Genomic DNA, 17,075 nt, shown 5'->3' with positions numbered 1-17,075 from the left:
GAGGGAGAGCAGGTATGACTGGGACGACACTCATGAGATTTAGCAGGACCTGGTCTACCTGGTGACCCGGGAGATGGAGCTGGAACAGGTCTACCAGCAGCTGTTCCACTCCAGTGAGAAGGCTCAGCAGGAGAGCAGAGTGTCAGACCCAGGTCCAGAGCCCTTCAGCTGGGAGGATATTGTGGATGTTTACTGGGAAGAACCCCAGGTGGCCGGTGGAGATGGGACCGAGGTCTCTCCACTGCTCCTGCAGGGAATTGGGAGCCCAGTCTCCATTCCCCAGCAGCAGGCTGAGTTACAGGGGGCAGAGACAGTCAGTCCTGTCCCCCAGCGGCAGAGTGTCCTACAGGGAACAAAGAGCCCAGTCTCCTTTTCCCAGCAACAGGACACTGTATTGGGAGCGGAAGCAGTCGGTCTCCCTCCCCAGAGGCTGGAAGTATGTATGGGAGAGGAGCTTGTTACCCACTCTCCCTATGGGCAGTGTGTATTGCAGGGAATTGGGAGCCCAGTCTCCATTCCCCAGCGGCTGGGTGATTTACAGGGAATTGGGAGCCCAGTCTCCATTCCCCAGCGGCCGTGTGATTTATTGGGAATTGGGAGCCCAGTCTCCATTCCCCAGCGGCAGGCAAAGTTACAGGGGGAAGAGACAGTCGGTCCTGTCCCCCAGCGGCAGAGTGTCCAGCAGGGAATAGAGAGCCCAGTCTCCTTTCCCCAGCAGCAGGACACTGTATTGGGAGCGGAGACGGTCGGTCGCCCTCCCCAGCGTCTGGAAGTATGTATGGGAGAGGAGCTCGTTCCCCCTCTCCCCAGCGGCAGCTTAACGCACCAGGGGGAGACAGTAAGCCCCACAACAGTGCAGATGGGACCATGGTCTCTGCACTTACAGCACAGGGGGTAGGGACAGTCGGTCCTGTCCCCCAGCAACAGGGCGGTTTAGCCAAAGGGGAGACAGTCGGTCTCCCCCTCCAACAACCAGACTCCAACCAGGCTTCTTCCGTGGTAGCGCTGGCACCAGGGCAGAGTACCGCTGATCCCTGCCCACAAAGCAACCTCCACTCCAAGCTAGGGAGCAACACAGATACTGGGAGTACCAGCTACCAACATAACCTTGGTGGACTTACTGGACAGAAACAGGCTACCAAATTCAACAGGTCCAGTATTTGGTTGTGGGTGGGCTGCCAGACTAACTCAGGTACCGACCGGCGTGAGGTCAGGTATCTGGTTAGTCTTCCCTGGGAGGGGGAGATGTGTGGCGAAAATAACCTCGCCACTGGGTTTTGGAGGGGCCTGTTTGCCAGCCTCTTGCCTCAGGATTATGGCCCATACTAACTTTAAAGGAGAAGACATACCGGCCGCACAGCTTAAATCTGTGGAACTGTTTTGGGCAGGAAAGCCATGCTTGCGGTCGGCTAAATGTGACTTCCATGGAATTCGGGAACCCCTGCTCGGATCTGGGTGATTATTGGATATGTTGTTCACCCAGATCAGAGCTATCCATGGATTTATACATTATGGGGATATGTGGGGTTTTGAGGTGTGACAGAACCATCTGTCTTTGGAATTTGATTTGTATGTTATGTGAGGGTACCAAGATAGCTAATAATATGCACTCAGACTTGAGCTATCTGAGGATATGTTAAATGTCTGTGTTTACTGTAAGGGTTGTGACATTGTATGTTTAAATGGTGATTTCTGTCCTGTTGTCCCCACATGTGTATTGGCGATTTCCTTTTGTCCTGAGAGATAATAGAATTACTCCTCGGGTGTCTCCAGGGCAGAGAGGAGGAAACCATGATGCATTGTGGGGATGTGTTGTTTCTGTGTATCCTGAGTTGCTGCATATCTGTCCTGTGTCACAGTCTTCCATCTGGTCCCCTAGGGCAGTGTCCACCAGATGGGGACATGCATAAATACAGGCGGGTAGCCCTCAATAAAGAGTTGCTGTTTTACACTCAACATAGAGCCTCGTCTCATGTGTGTGGGGATTGCTATACGTGTATACTCCCCTGGCTATCACTCCTAGCTCTTGTAAGAGCTGTTCCTGGTTCCTGTGGTGGTATCGGTGTCGAGTGGAGTGCTTGGAGTCCTCAGGAGGCACTGGGAGCATTTATCAACGGAGGTACCCGGTCGTGGTGCTAGGAGATCCGCTACAGACCCCTACACAATCCCTTTTATCAACAGATTATCAGGGTACAGTAGGCACAGCCCCTCTGATATCCAGCAATAATATGTCAACCAAGGTCATCTTTGATGTCCTATAAGTGTAGACACTTCCCTCATGGAATCAGGAAATTTAGGCTATACTGACTATACTTGTATGTCCAGAAACCACCTGGTCCCCTTCTCTCTCTTTATTGTTCATATGTGCAACACAGCGCTGGATGGGATGTTCCCTGACTGTTGAGTGTTGATGAGGTGCTGGGGATGTTGGAGGTCAGTGTTTTGCATTTGTATATTGATCATTTGATGAATACTTGGCATTCCTACCTGAAATTGATCATTCCTATTAAAGGGTGTGGTGGTGGTATCTACAGGGAGTGCAGAATTATTAGGCAAGTTGTATTTTTGAGGATTAATTTTATTATTGAACAACAACCATGTTCTCAAAGAACCCAAAAAACTCATTAATATCAAAGCTGAATATTTTTGGAAGTAGTTTTTAGTTTGTTTTTAGTTTTAGCTATTTTAGGGGGATATCTGTGTGTGCAGGTGACTATTACTGTGCATAATTATTAGGCCACTTAACAAAAAACAAATATATACCCATTTCAGTTATTTATTTTTACCAGTGAAACCAATATAACATCTCAACATTCACAAATATACATTTCTGACATTCAAAAACAAAACAAAAACAAATCAGTGACCAATATAGCCACCTTTCTTTGCAAAGACACTCAAAAGCCTGCCATCCATGGATTCTGTCAGTGTTTTGATCTGTTCACCATCAACATTGCGTGCAGCAGCAACCACAGCCTCCCAGACACTGTTCAGAGAGGTGTACTGTTTTCCCTCCTTGTAAATCTCACATTTGATGATGGACCACAGGTTCTCAATGGGGTTCAGATCAGGTGAAAAAGGAGGCCATGTCATTAGATTTTCTTCTTTTACAGGGAGTGCAGAATTATTAGGCAAGTTGTATTTTTGAGGATACATTTTATTATTGAACAACAACCATGTTCTCAATGAACCCAAAAAACTCATTAATATCAAAGCTGAATATTTTTGGAAGTAGTTTTTAGTTTGTTTTTAGTTTTAGCTATTTTAGGGGGATATCTGTGTGTGCAGGTGACTATTACTGTGCATAATTATTAGGCAACTTAACAAAAAACAAATATATACCCATTTCAATTATTTATTTTTACCAGTGAAACCAATATAACATCTCAACATTCACAAATATACAACTCTGACATTCAAAAACAAAACAAAAACAAATCAGTGACCAATATAGCCACCTTTCTTTGCAAGGACACTCAAAAGCCTGCCATCCATGGAATCTGTCAGTGTTTTGATCTGTTCACCATCAACATTGCGTGCAGCAGCAACCACAGCCTCCCAGACACTGTTCAGAGAGGTGTACTGTTTTCCCTCCTTGTAAATCTCACATTTGATGATGGACCACAGGTTCTCAATGGGGTTCAGATCAGGTGAACAAGGAGGCCATGTCATTAGATTTTCTTCTTTTATACCCTTTCTTGCCAGCCACGCTGTGGAGTACTTGGACGCGTGTGATGGAGCATTGTCCTGCATGAAAATCTTGTTTTTCTTGAAGGATGCAGACTTCTTCCTGTACCACTGCTTGAAGAAGGTGTCTTCCAGAAACTGGCAGTAGGACTGGGAGTTGAGCTTGACTCCATCCTCAACCCGAAAAGGCCCCACAAGCTCATCTTTGATGATACCAGCCCAAACCAGTACTCCACCTCCACCTTGCTGGCGTCTGAGTCGGACTGGAGCTCTCTGCCCTTTACCAATCCAGCCACGGGCTCATCCATCTGGCCCATCAAGACTCACTCTCATTTCATCAGTCCATAAAACCTTAGAAAAATCAGTCTTGAGATATTTCTTGGCCCAGTCTTGACGTTTCAGCTTGTGTGTCTTGTTCAGTGGTGGTCGTCTTTCAGCCTTTCTTACCTTGGCCATGTCTCTGAGTATTGCACACCTTGTGCTTTTGGGCACTCCAGTGATGTTGCAGCTCTGAAATATGGCCAAACTGGTGGCAAGTGGCATCTTGGCAGCTGCACGCTTGACTTTTCTCAGTTCATGGGCAGTTATTTTGCGCCTTGGTTTTTCCACACGCTTCTTGCGACCCTGTTGACTATTTTGAATGAAACGCTTGATTGTTCGATGATCACGCTTCAGAAGCTTTGCAATTTTAAGAGTGCTGCATCCCTCTGCAAGATATCTCACTATTTTTGACTTTTCTGAGCCTGTCAAGTCCTTCTTTTGACCCATTTTGCCAAAGGAAAGGATATAGGGTGTTGATGTCATTAGACCACACCCCTTCTCATTACAGAGATGCACATCACCTAATATGCTTAATTGGTAGTAGGCTTTCGAGCCTATACAGCTTGGAGTAAGACAACATGCATAAAGAGGATGATGTGGTCAAAATACTCATTTGCCTAATAATTCTGCACTCCCTGTATAATAAAGGTTATGTTTTCATGGTGGATATCAGATTTTAGATCCCTATTCTATATCCTACTTGCTGACAGTCGATAATCATTTTGGACTAGATCACCAAAATACAGTGTAAATACCAGAGTATCCTCCAGTGGGTTGAGACTATGACACAATATTGGATCCCAAATGTTCAGTAGAAGACAGGTTAATGTAGTGTTGACTTTAGAGAGAATTACTTACCACAAAGTTCTGCCAGTTGAAGAGGTTGTCAGGCCATACATATTAATAACTGATCATCAATATCAAATCGCAGGGGTTCCCGGTTGTCGGCTGTTTGAAGAGGAGGTGGTGCTCCATGCGAATGCTACTTCCTGTTTATTACTCTGCCCATGGTCTCAGAAGTTTTGGTGGTGCAATGTAAGGACAAGTACTAACTCCATTTACTTGAATGAAGCGAATACTTGTAATTACACTATACCACTGCTCCAGAGGAGATGACGGGTAGCATACTGAACAGGAAGCAGTGCTCGCATCAAGCGCCACCTCCTCTTCAAACAGCTGATCGACGGGGATGCCGGATGTCGGACCCCCACTGATCAGATATTGATGACCTATCCTGAAGACAGGTCATCAATATATATGGTCTGCACAACCCCTTTAGGTTTATTTTACAGTAATAATCTTTTCGACCTTAGCATCAAACTGTCCCACCAGAGAACCAGCAAATCCTACTGTAGTACCCAGGTTTTGCATGATAATGTGTTACACAAATTTTTGGGGAATTACTGAAGAATAATCTAGTAATCCTTACTGCTGATATGGCCCATGTACAATATTAACAGCTTTACCTATAATTGAATAAAACACTGTTGGAATCAATTTGAGGGTGGGATGTGTTACTTCATTCCACACTGGCCATGACTGATGATATGTTGTATGTGAGCAATGATAGAACCAAAAATACAATGAAAATAAAAAGTAGGCTTTTTTTTTTACAGAAGGGTGCTGGTATTTTCTCTGGTTTAACCTTGATAATGCTATATTAATCTAAAGCAAACAGCAGATGTTTAAGCAGAAAGATAAAACCAAGGATTAAAGTTAAGAAGATTTTAATATTTCTAAAGACACTCTCCCTCAGCTTACAGCTTTATTCCATAACTGACCTCCTTAACTTGTTCTTTCACATTGTCACTAACATCAATAGATCCAGTGCTATACAAATAAAAATCACCAATGGCCATGGTTAGTGTTAAGCGAAGGGAAGCATTCAAACTGGAAATTGGTCCAAAGTTTAGGAAAACTTCAATTTGCAACAAATACACTGCATGTCCAAAAAAAAGTTGCCACCTAGATTTAACTAAGCAAATAGTTATGAGCCTCCTATTGGATAATTACTGCATGGGCGATTATCTTTCAGCTGCCAATAAGTTATTTAACCCCAACTGGTGCAATAAGTTGCTTCTCCTTTCTTAAACAACCATGTCGAAAGACACATCTCGTGGTCGTGGAAAAGATGTTAGTCTGTTTGAGAAGGGTCAAATCATTGGCATGCATCAAGCAGAGAAATTTTTTTTAAGGAGATTGCAGAAACTACTAAAATTGGGTTAAGAACTGTCCAAGAAATGTGGCGGGAAAAAAATCCTGAATGATCGTGATCGGCGATCACTTAAACATTTGGTGAAATAAAATCGAAGAAAAACAATAAAATAGCTCAGGGCTATGTTTAATAGTGAAAGTAAGAGCATTTCCACACCACAATGCAAAGGGAACTCAAGAGATTGGGACTGAACAGCTGTGTAGCCGTAAGATAACCACTAATCAGTGAGGCAAACCAGAAAAAAAGGCTTCAATTTTGCTAGGGAGCATAAAGATTGAACTCTGGAGCAATAGAAGAAGGTCATGTGGTCTGATAGAGTCCAGATTTACCCTGCTCCAGAGTGATGGGTGCATCAGGGTAAGAAGAGAGGCAGATGAAGTGATGCACCCATCATGCCTAGTGCCTACTGTACAAGCCTGTGGGGGCAGTGCTAAAATCTGGGGTTGCTGCAGTTGGTCAGGTCTAGGTTCAGCAACAGTATGTGCTCCAAGAATGAGGTCAGCTGACTACCTGAAGATACTGAATGACTAGGTTATTCCATCAATGGATTTTTTCTTCCCTGATGACACGGGTATATTCCAAGATAATAATGCCAGGATTAATCTGGCTTAAATTGTGAAATTGTGAAATTGTGAAATCATTTTCACACATGGATTGGCCACCACAGAGTCCAGACCTTAACCCCATTGAGAATCTTTGGGATGTGCTGGAGAAGGCTTTGCGCAGCAGTCAGACCCCACCATCATCAATGCAAGATCTTGGTGAAAAATTAATGCAACACTGGATGGAAATAAATCTTGTGACATTGCAGAAGCTTATCGAAACAATGCCACAGCAAATGCGTGCCGTAATTAAAGCTAAAGGCTTTTTTTTGGTGGCAACTTTTTTTGGGACAGACAGTGTATGATTTTTCTTGTGCTTCGTGAAAACGAATCAGGTTTTTCTAAAATGGCAGCAGCACATGTTACAAAGAGAAACTAAGTGTAGAGGAGACAAGTCCAGGAATGCAAGATCACCCATAATGCTGCGCAGCCAGCCAATCCACAGATATCTGTGAGGTCATAGCCCTATAAAACCGTCATCCCGAGTGATCTTCACCATTGTCCTGTGAGCTGAGCATAGGGAGAGATGTGGCAAGCGCTCATGCACAAGGGACAGTGTTGCTGAAAATGATTAATAGAAGAATATTGGAGAGGGAGAGTGCAGGGAGACATTCATTTGTTAAAATATTATTTATTATTTCCTACATTTACTTATTCCTACATCAGCTGAAATCTAAGATATGTAATTCAATACTAATAAGAAGGTAGCCTTTATTATTCCAGCTCCAGCATGCCAACCAATACCTTCCAGGTTTAATGGTGACCATCCTCATCTTTTGCTGGCTTTACTTCTACCAAATCATCCTTCAAAGTCTCCATTTCCTAGAAAAGTCAACAAGATCCAGATAGGAGAAGCTGGTTGTTCCCGATTACATATTCTCATCAATATTAGATTATATGGAAAAGGAGGAAAAGCAGATGGCTCCCACCTGTAGGGCAAGAGAGCGCTGGGGTTGGAAAAGTGGGTATGCCAGAGATGATTAATATTTAGCATTTCCCTTACGTCCTACCAGCAGCACAGATGGGGTTAACTGCCCCCTGTGGACTGGTAGGACGGGCGGAATTTTTAATGAGCCCAAGAACCAATAAGCGATCTTCAGCTCCCTGAAAGGAAGGAGATCGCCCCCCAGCCCACCGTGTTTTTTTCTGTCCTTTGGACAGGTGGACTGGCGTGAGGCTTCCCTTTTGGGGAGCTGAAGTATGCATGGAGGGAGCTCTCTTGTTTTTTCTAAGAGATTGCCCCTTTTGCCTTTGCTTTTCTTATTGCGGCGCCATATTTTACAGTTGTACCTGAGGGGGGGTGCCCCCCCCTCTTCCTCCGACACTGGTTTCGGGGGTGCAGCTGTGCCCGCGTCTGTGCTCGCCGCGCTTTTTTGTTACAGTGATGGCTTCCCCTAGGGATTCGGATCAACAGCGGAAGTCTGGGGCCAAGAGAAAGCACTTGGCCTGTTACGACTGTAACACACCCTTGGACGACAACTGCCCTTACTCCAGGTGTGAAAGTTGTCGCACACAAATAACCACGGAACCCACGATGCAGGCAGCCCTGCGGGGCTAGATTCCCTGTGCTCCCTGTCCAGTCAAACCCGGAATTCCCTCAGACGGTGGTTCCATCTGCCAGCAGGGAAGTCTATGACCCAACCAGTTTGGCTCATATTGACTACAGACGCGTCCCTTGTAGGCTGGGGCGCTCACCTGGACGGATTCCCAGTGCAGGGATCTTGGTCTCCTCTGGAGCAGCGTCTCTCTTCCAATCTTCGCGAGATGCGAGCTATCCGGCTAGCCCTCCTTCACTTCGCCCCTCAGATCCAGGGCAAAGCAGTGAAAGTCCAGTCAGACAATATGACTGCGGTTCTCTACATAAACAAGCAGGGAGGCACAAGATCATTGCCCCTTCTGTCAGAGATCGGGGCAATTCTTCGGTGGGCAGAGACGAACCTTTCCCATCTATCCGCCACTCATATTCGAGGCTCCCTCAATATGATCGCGGACCGCTTAAGTCGAGGATTACCGACCATGGAGTGGTCTCTGCATCCGGAGATCTTCAGGCAGTTAGTTCACAGATGGGGTATGCCAGAGGTGGATCTCATGGCAACCAGGTTAAACGCCAAGGTGCTGAGGTTCTTTTCCCTATACAGGGAAGACAACCCCCTGGCGATAGATGCTCTGTCGATACCGTGGAGGTTCAGGCTGGCTTACATCTTCCCTCCGTTTTCCATGATACCGAGGGTATTGACGAAAATCTGTCAGGATCAGGCCTCGGTAATAGCCATCATACCTTTCTGGCCCAGGAGATCCTGGTTTACCCAGCTCATTCAGATGAGTCAGGGACAATACTGGAGACTCCCCCCGGAGCAGACCCTGGTGTCGTGGGACACTCACCTCTGCCCAGATCTGCACAGGTTCAACCTGACAGCCTGGAGGTTGATCAGTCCCTTCCCAACATAGAAGGGCTTTCCGAGTCAGTCCTGAGAACTTTGTTGCATTCCAGAGCAGAGTCTACAAAGAAGGCCTACTCCAGAATCATGAGAATCTTCGTGTCATGGTGTGATTCCAAACAGGTGGCGTCTGCAGATCCGCCCCTTCCTGCGATATTACAATTCCTTCAGGATGGACTAGATAAAGGTCTCTCTCCAGCTACCTTGAGAGTACAGATATGTGCCATCTCGGCCTGCCTTAACAGGCCGCATTCTCGGGACCCACTCATCAAACGCTTCCTGAAGGGAGCTGAAAGACTAAAGCCTACTATACTGAAACCTATTCCCCAGTGGGATCTTTCAGTAGTGCTCAGGGGGTTAGCATCTCCCCCCTTTGAGCCATTGGAGGAGGTAGAATTAAGATTTTTGACCTTAAAGGTGGTTTTTCTTCTGGCTGTAGCTTCAGCCAAGAGGATTTCTGAACTACAGGCTTTTTCTGCAATTCACCCTTACATCATCTTCTTGCAGGACAGAGTACTCCTGAAGTTTTTACCCTACTTCAGACCTAAGGTTCCAACCTTCCAAAATATTAACCAGGTAATCTCTTTACCAGTTTTGTTTTCAGCCTCCTCCTCTGATACTCCAGCCGGACACCCGCTGGATATTTCGAGGTGCCTCCAGGTCTATGTGGATAGATCCAGAGAGTTCAGGATAGATGAGAATCTCCTCATCCTGTTTGCCGGTAAGTCTAAAGGCCGTAAAGCGTCTAAAGCTACCATTAGTCGCTGGATCAAGGAAGCCATTAGGGAGGCTTTCGTCTCCCAATCTCTAGATCCTCCGGAGTTTGTGAGGGCCCATTCTACTAGGGCTGTCTCCACCTCTGTTGCGGAGAGAAGACTTCTCCCCTTAGAGTTGATCTGTAAGGCGGCTTCCTGGAGCTCTGAGTCAACCTTCATCTCCCATTATAGGATAGATGCTAGGGTGGCAGAGTTTTCAGCTTTTGGGCAGACAGTTCTTAGTTCTGCCAGGCATGAGGACCCTCCCTAGGGGATTCTTCTTGCTATCTCCCCATCTGTGCTGCTGGTAGGACGTAAGGGAATCGTTCATTTCTAACGATAATTTGTTTTCCCTTAGTCCTAACAGCAGCACACAAATTTCCCACCCTAGGTACATGATGCTTGTTAAAGACACGGTGGGCTGGGGGGCGATCTCCTCCCTTTCAGGGAGCTGAAGATCGCTTATTGGTTCTTGGGCTCATTAAAAATTCCGCCGGTCCTACCAGTCCACAGGGAGCAGTTAACCCCATCTGTGCTGCTGTTAGGACTAAGGGAAAACAAATTATCGTTAGAAATTAACGATTACTGTCAAATAGCCTGCAGGAGTTTGCAGGGCAGAACAGCAATAATTTGCATATTGTGCACCCGACTAACCATCCAAACCCCATACCAGCAACAGCCCCTGTTTAAAGGTGCATTAAAGGTGCCGAGCAGCCATTAACAATGAGAACCGACTATACAGTGTGGTTTTCATTATTACATGAAAGGAAGCTGCGGGCTAATTGGCTGTAACAAGCCCACTGCATGTGGCCAAACCCTAAGGCACAGTGGCCTGGGTATACCTAATCTATGGCGATTCATGACTAATTCATTTGGAACTAAACAAATTTATTGGCGAACTTTGGCAAAGTTGCCAAATCAAATTTTTCTAAACTTCACTCATCTCTAGCCATGGTAGAAAGTTAGATGACCATTGTAAAGAACATTGCTCAGTACATTTTTCTTAAGGGGGGATTTTATGGTCCGCAATGTGTGTAGTAGAGATGAGAGAATTAACTCTTTAGAATAAAAATTCAACCCAAATTATTATTATTTTTTATTCTGAATCATTAGGATCCAAATTTCTTTAGATTCGATTTGGGGCCAAATTTTTCCAGAGAAAGAAATAGAAGGAAATAGAGGGAAAACATTTTTTACATTTAACACCTTCAGGACCCTGCTATTTTCACCTTGAGGACCACGTCTTTTTTTGAAAATCTGAAATGTGTCACTTTATATTAATTAATACCGATATAAGGCCAATGCTGGCCCGCATGCCCAAACTACAATGAGTATGTGCAACACATATTGCGGCAAAAATAGGGGGTCCAGCAAATTGAAAATATAGAAGAGTACCAGCTCCCACAACAAAACAAAGACCTACAAAATTTGAAGCCCACAGGTACAAATACAAAAAGTATATGCTTTATTAAGTGACATAAATACATACATAAAGGACCTTATAATTAAAAAGGTAGCAGCAAGAAAACCACTATCCCAGTGGTACACTTAGCTATAAGTAATGGTATAATCATCAACACTTATGAAGGTCTATATAGATATGGCCGAGTCTCATATATTGCAAAAAATATATATATTTATCTCTGTGTAGGACGGTGAAGTCACTACCAAAAATAACAGCAGCAGTCTGGACTGTAAATATCACAGAAACGTGTAGAGCCCAAGACGTGGACATAACATATTGCAGACCACTGACAATGAAGAAATACTGATAGCCGTATACAGGGGAGACTCACCAAAAGAGCTAGTGTATCCAAAATCTGGATGGCGTTACCCCAACGCGCGTTTCGGCGTGCCTTCGTCATGTGTCACTTTATGTTGTGATAACTTTAAAACGCTTTTACTTATCCAAGCCATTCTGAGACTGTTTTCTCATCATATATTGTACTTCATGACAGTGGTAAATTTGAGCCAGAATTTGTTTATAGAAATATACCAAATTAACCAAAAATTTGGAAAAATTCACAATTTTCAAAATTTCTATTTCTCTGCTTTTAAAACAGATAGTGATACCTCCTAAAATATTTATTACTTTAAATTTCCCATATGTATACTTCATGTTTGGATCATTTTGTATATGAATTTATTTTTTGGGTACGTTAGAAGGCTTAGGCCCCTTTCACACGGGCGTTGCGGGAAAATGTGCGGGTGCGTTGCGGGAACACCCACGATTTTTCCACGCAATGCAAAACATTGTAATGCGTTTTGCACTCGCGTGAGAAAAATCGCGCATGTTTGCTACCCAAACCCGAACTTCTTCACAGAAGTTCGGGCTTGGGATCGGTGTTCTGTAAGATTGTATTATTTCCCCTTATAACATAGTTATAAGGGAAAATAATAGCATTCTGAATACAGAATGCATAGTAAACTAGCGCTGGAGGGGTTAAAAAAATAAAATAAAAAATTTAACTCACCTTAGTCCACTTGATCGCGGCCCGGCATCTTCTTCTGTCTCCTTTGTTGAATAGGACCTGTGGTGAGCATTAATTATAGGAACAGGACCTTTGATGACGTCACTTCAGTCATCAGATGGTACGTCACCATGGTAAAAGATCATGTGACGTACCATGTGATGACCAGAGTGACGTCATCAAAGGTCCTGTAATTAATGCTCACCACAGGTCCTATTCAACAAAGGAGACAGAAGAAGATGCCGGGCCGCGATCAAGTGGACTAAGGTGAGTTAAATTATTTTTTATTTATTTTTAACCCCTCCAGCGCTATTTTACTATGCATTCTGTATTCAGAATGCTATTATTTTCCCTTATAACCATGTTATAAGGGAAAATAATAATGATCGGGTCTCCATCCCGATCGTCTCCTAGCAACCGTGCGTGAAAATTGCACCGCATCCGCACTTGCTTGTGGATGCTTGCGATTTTCACGCAACCCCATTCACTTCTATGAGGCCTGCGTTGCGTGAAAAACGCAGAATATAGAGCATGCTGCGATTTTTCACGCAACGCACAAGTGAAGCGTGAAAATCACCGCTCATGTGAACAGCCCCATAGAAATGAATGGGTCGGTATTCAGTGCGGGTGCAATGCGTTCACCTCACGCATCGCATTCGCGCGGAATACTCGCCCGTGTGAAAGGGGCCTTAGAAGTTTAGAAGCAAATCTTGAAATTTTTCAGAAAATTTCCAAAACCCACTTTTTAAAAACCAGTTCAGGTCTGAAGTCACTTTGTGAGGCTTACATAATAGAAACAACCCATAAATGGCCCCATTTTAGAAAATACAACCCTCAAGGTATTTAAAACTGATTTTACAAACTTTCTTAACCCTTTAGGTGTTCCACAAGAATTAAAGGAATATGTAGATGAAATTTTAGAATTTCACTTTTTTTGAAGATTCTACATTTCAATCCATTTTTTCCCGCTAACAAAGCAAGGGTTAACAGACAAACAAAAATCAATATTTATTACCCTGATTCTGTAGTTTACAGAAACACCCCATATGTGGTGGTAAACTGCTGTACGGGCACACGGCAGGGCGCAGAAGGAAAGGAATGCCATATGGTTTTTGGAAGGCAGATTTCACAGTGATAATTTTAAGTTGCCATGTCACATTTGAAGACCCCCTGATGCACCCCTAAAGTAGAAACTCCCAAAAAGTGACCCCATTTTGGAAAATACAACCCTCAAAGTATTTAAAACAGATTTTACAAACTTTGTTAACCCTTTAGGTGTTCCACAAGAATTAAAGGAAAATGTAGATGAAATTTCAGAATTTCACTTTTTGGCAGATTCTCAATTTTAAGCCATTTTTTCCAGTAACAAAGCAAGGGTTAACAGACAAACAAAACTCAATATTTATTGCCTTGATTCTGTAGTTTACAAAAACACCCCAGATGTGGTCATAAACTGCTGTAGGGGCACACGGCAGGGCGCAGAAGGAAAGGAACGCCATATAGTTTTTGGAGTGCAGATTTCGCTGGGATAATTTTAAGTCGCCATGTCACATTTGAAGCCCCCCTGATGCACCCCTAGAAGAGAAACTCCAAAAAAATTACCCCGTTTTGAAAACTTCAAGATAAGGTAGCAGTTTTGTTGGTACTATTTTAGGGTGCTTAGAATTTTTGGTTGCTCTATATTACACTTGTTGTGAGGCAAGGTAACAAAAAATTGCTGTTTTGGCACCGTTTTTATTTTTGTTATTTACCATGTTCATCTGACAAGTTAGATCATGTGGTATTTTTGTAGAGCAGGTTGTTACGAACACGACAATACCAAATATAACTACTTTTTTGATAATTTTTTAGTGTCTCCGACTGTCTTATGTAGGGTCTCATTTTTTTTCTTGTATGGGATGACGGCTTGATTAGTACTATTTTAGGGTGCATATAACTTTTTCATCGCTTGGTATTACACTTTTTGTGATGTAAGCTGACAAAAAATGGCTTTTTGACAATTTTTTTATTTTATTTTTTACGGTGTTCACCTGAGAGGTTAGGTCATGTGATATTTTTATACAGCAGGTTCTTACGGATGCGTTGATACTTAAATAAATAAAAACAAGTACATATATTAAGTTTTACACAATAACAGCATTTTTTTAAACAAAAAAAAATCATGTTTTAGTGTCTCCATATTCTGAGAGACATAGTTTTTTTATTTTTTGGGCTGGATCTCACAGGCTGTCACGGAAAACAGCCACGATGCATCGGGCTGCCTTCCCTGCCATCGGTTCTCTGTCACAGCAGCACGGGGACCCAATGGCAGCTCCCTCCCTCCCATACATCGCATGTGCCGCAGTCAGCACTAACCGCGGCACATCTAGGGTTAATGCACCGGCATCTGTGTTTTCACCGATTCTAGCATACAGCAGGGGTCCGGGTATCAGTGACTGCCGGACCCCTGTCGCTGATCGGGCGGGCGCAGCTGCTGCACCTGCCCGATCAGCCCGCCGTACATGTACGGCGCTGGTCCTTAAGTCACGTCCACCAGCGATGTACAAGTCGTGGGTCCTTATGGGGTTAAAGTACTTTCGATTCAGGTAGAAAACCCTCAAAACACATCTCTATAATACGTATTCAATGCCATAGTGAAACAGCCAGATCCCAGGTATATCAACAAAACTTTACATTAATTCTCTCCATTTCTCTTTCAGATTCATGAAGGACCTGGTGAATCAAACAACTATTGATCAGTTTATTTTGTTAGGACTAACCAAGGACCGAAGTCTTCAGTTTTTACTCTTTGTTCTATTTTTGATCATATATGTATGTTCCTTCTTGAGTAACCTTTGTTTGTTGGCTTTGATCACAGCAAATCATCATCTTCATACCCCTATGTACTTTTTCCTTGGTCATTTGTCATTCGCAGACCTTTGTTACTCTTCAGCTATTACACCCAGGATGTTGGCAGATTTTACCTCCGAGTCCAAGTCTATTTCATCCTTAGCTTGTGCCACCCAAATGTTTTCATTTGCCTTGTTTGCTACATCAGAGAGCCTCTTGGTGACTGCCATGTCATATGACCGCTATGTTGCGATTTGCCGACCACTTGTCTATCATAACATCATGAACAAGTCTACGTGTTGGGGTTTGGTATTTGGAACCTATTTCATCAGCTGCCTGGCATCAATCACTCATACAATCACTGTTTTTAAATTCCCTCTGTGTGGTTCCCATGAAATCAATCACTTCTACTGTGATATTCCCCCACTTCTGAAACTCACATGTGCTCACTCAAACATCCGAAAGCTCGTTGTCTTTTCTATGGCTTTTGTAATGGGGGTTGTTTCATTTTTTGGGATCCTGATGTCCTATGTGTTAATAATATATAACATCTTGAGAATTCATTCAGCAGATAGACGACGTAAAGCCTTTTCGACCTGTGCCTCCCACCTGACTGTTGTTATCTCTTTCTATTGCACTGTATTTGGTATTTATCTCCAACCAAGCATAGGGTTGAATTCAGATGGTATTGACAAGGTTTTCTCAATTTTTTACACTGTGGCCTCCCCATTACTGAACCCTATTATCTACAGTTTTAAAAATGCAGAAGTTAAAAGGGCAATCATGCATATTCTAGGTAGGAGCAAAATTTTAGCACGCACTTAAGATTTTCTAGATTTATGTAGATATAATTGTTCTTTTCTTTTCAAAATCTTTTTATTGATTTCAAAGGTACATAAACGTAAGAACGTACAGCATTACAATGTGGAGTAAATGACATGTCCAGTCAGCACCTGATAATTAAAGACATATTGACATAGTCAGGAAATCCTGAAGACACATAATACCGGTCTGCTCCCACCTACAATTACATGACTCAGAATGGTCCTAGAGTATATCATATGATACAAAAGGTGGTTATAGCAGCTATACTGTGTACAGTAACATAGTTAAACTAAAAATGGCTAGATGCAGGTCTAATTGCACCAAAGAACTGCAAATTTAGTGTGGTAAAACAATGAAGTAATACAAAGCAGTGCCGTATAAAGGGGAAGGTGATGACAAAGACATATGACCTATGACAAGAGGAAAGAACATGAGGGAAGGAGGATGGGGTAAGGATAATGAGATTAATATTGTAGCCTGGTCTGTGAGAGATCAGGCTCAGATAAAGGCTACACATATATTTGAAGGTATAAATCAACCATCTGTGGTATCTTGAAACTACAAAGGAAACTACAAATAAAAGTACATCAATAGTAGGCAAATTAATGGAAACCCTATTAAAGGATAGGATTGTGGAACATCTAAAATCCCATGGATTGCAAGATGAAAAACAACATGGGTTTACTTCAGGGAGATCATGTCAAACAAATCTTATAGAATTTTTTGACTGGGTGACTAAAATAATAGACGGTGGAGGTGCAGTAGACATCGCATATCTAGATTTTAGTAAGGCTTTTGACACTGTCCCACATAGAAGACTTATCAATAAACTGCAGTCATTGAGCATGGACTCCCATATTGTTGAGTGGATTAGGCAGTGGCTGAGTGACAGACAACAGAGGGTTGTAGTCAATGGAGAACATTCAAAACAA

General features: G+C 43.3%; 1 protein-coding gene across 1 annotated transcript in view; it reads left to right on the top strand.

Annotated features, from left to right (window-relative positions):
• LOC120987235 (olfactory receptor 1009-like) overlaps positions 1 to 16,263 on the top strand; it is a 61,013-nt gene extending 44,750 nt beyond the window's left edge. The window contains exon 2 of the mRNA XM_040415826.1: positions 15,189 to 16,263. Coding sequence (XP_040271760.1) covers positions 15,189 to 16,143 — 955 coding nt within the window. The 3' untranslated portion in view covers positions 16,144 to 16,263. The remainder of the gene's footprint in view (positions 1 to 15,188) is intronic.
• The last annotated feature ends 812 nt before the right edge of the window (positions 16,264 to 17,075 follow it).

The sequence above is a fragment of the Bufo bufo genome, chromosome 1 (genome assembly GCF_905171765.1).
Source record: "Bufo bufo chromosome 1, aBufBuf1.1, whole genome shotgun sequence".
Taxonomy (NCBI): Eukaryota; Metazoa; Chordata; class Amphibia; order Anura; family Bufonidae; genus Bufo; species Bufo bufo.
Note: the sequence above shows the minus strand (reverse complement) of the source record. Positions and strands in the feature narration are given on the sequence as shown.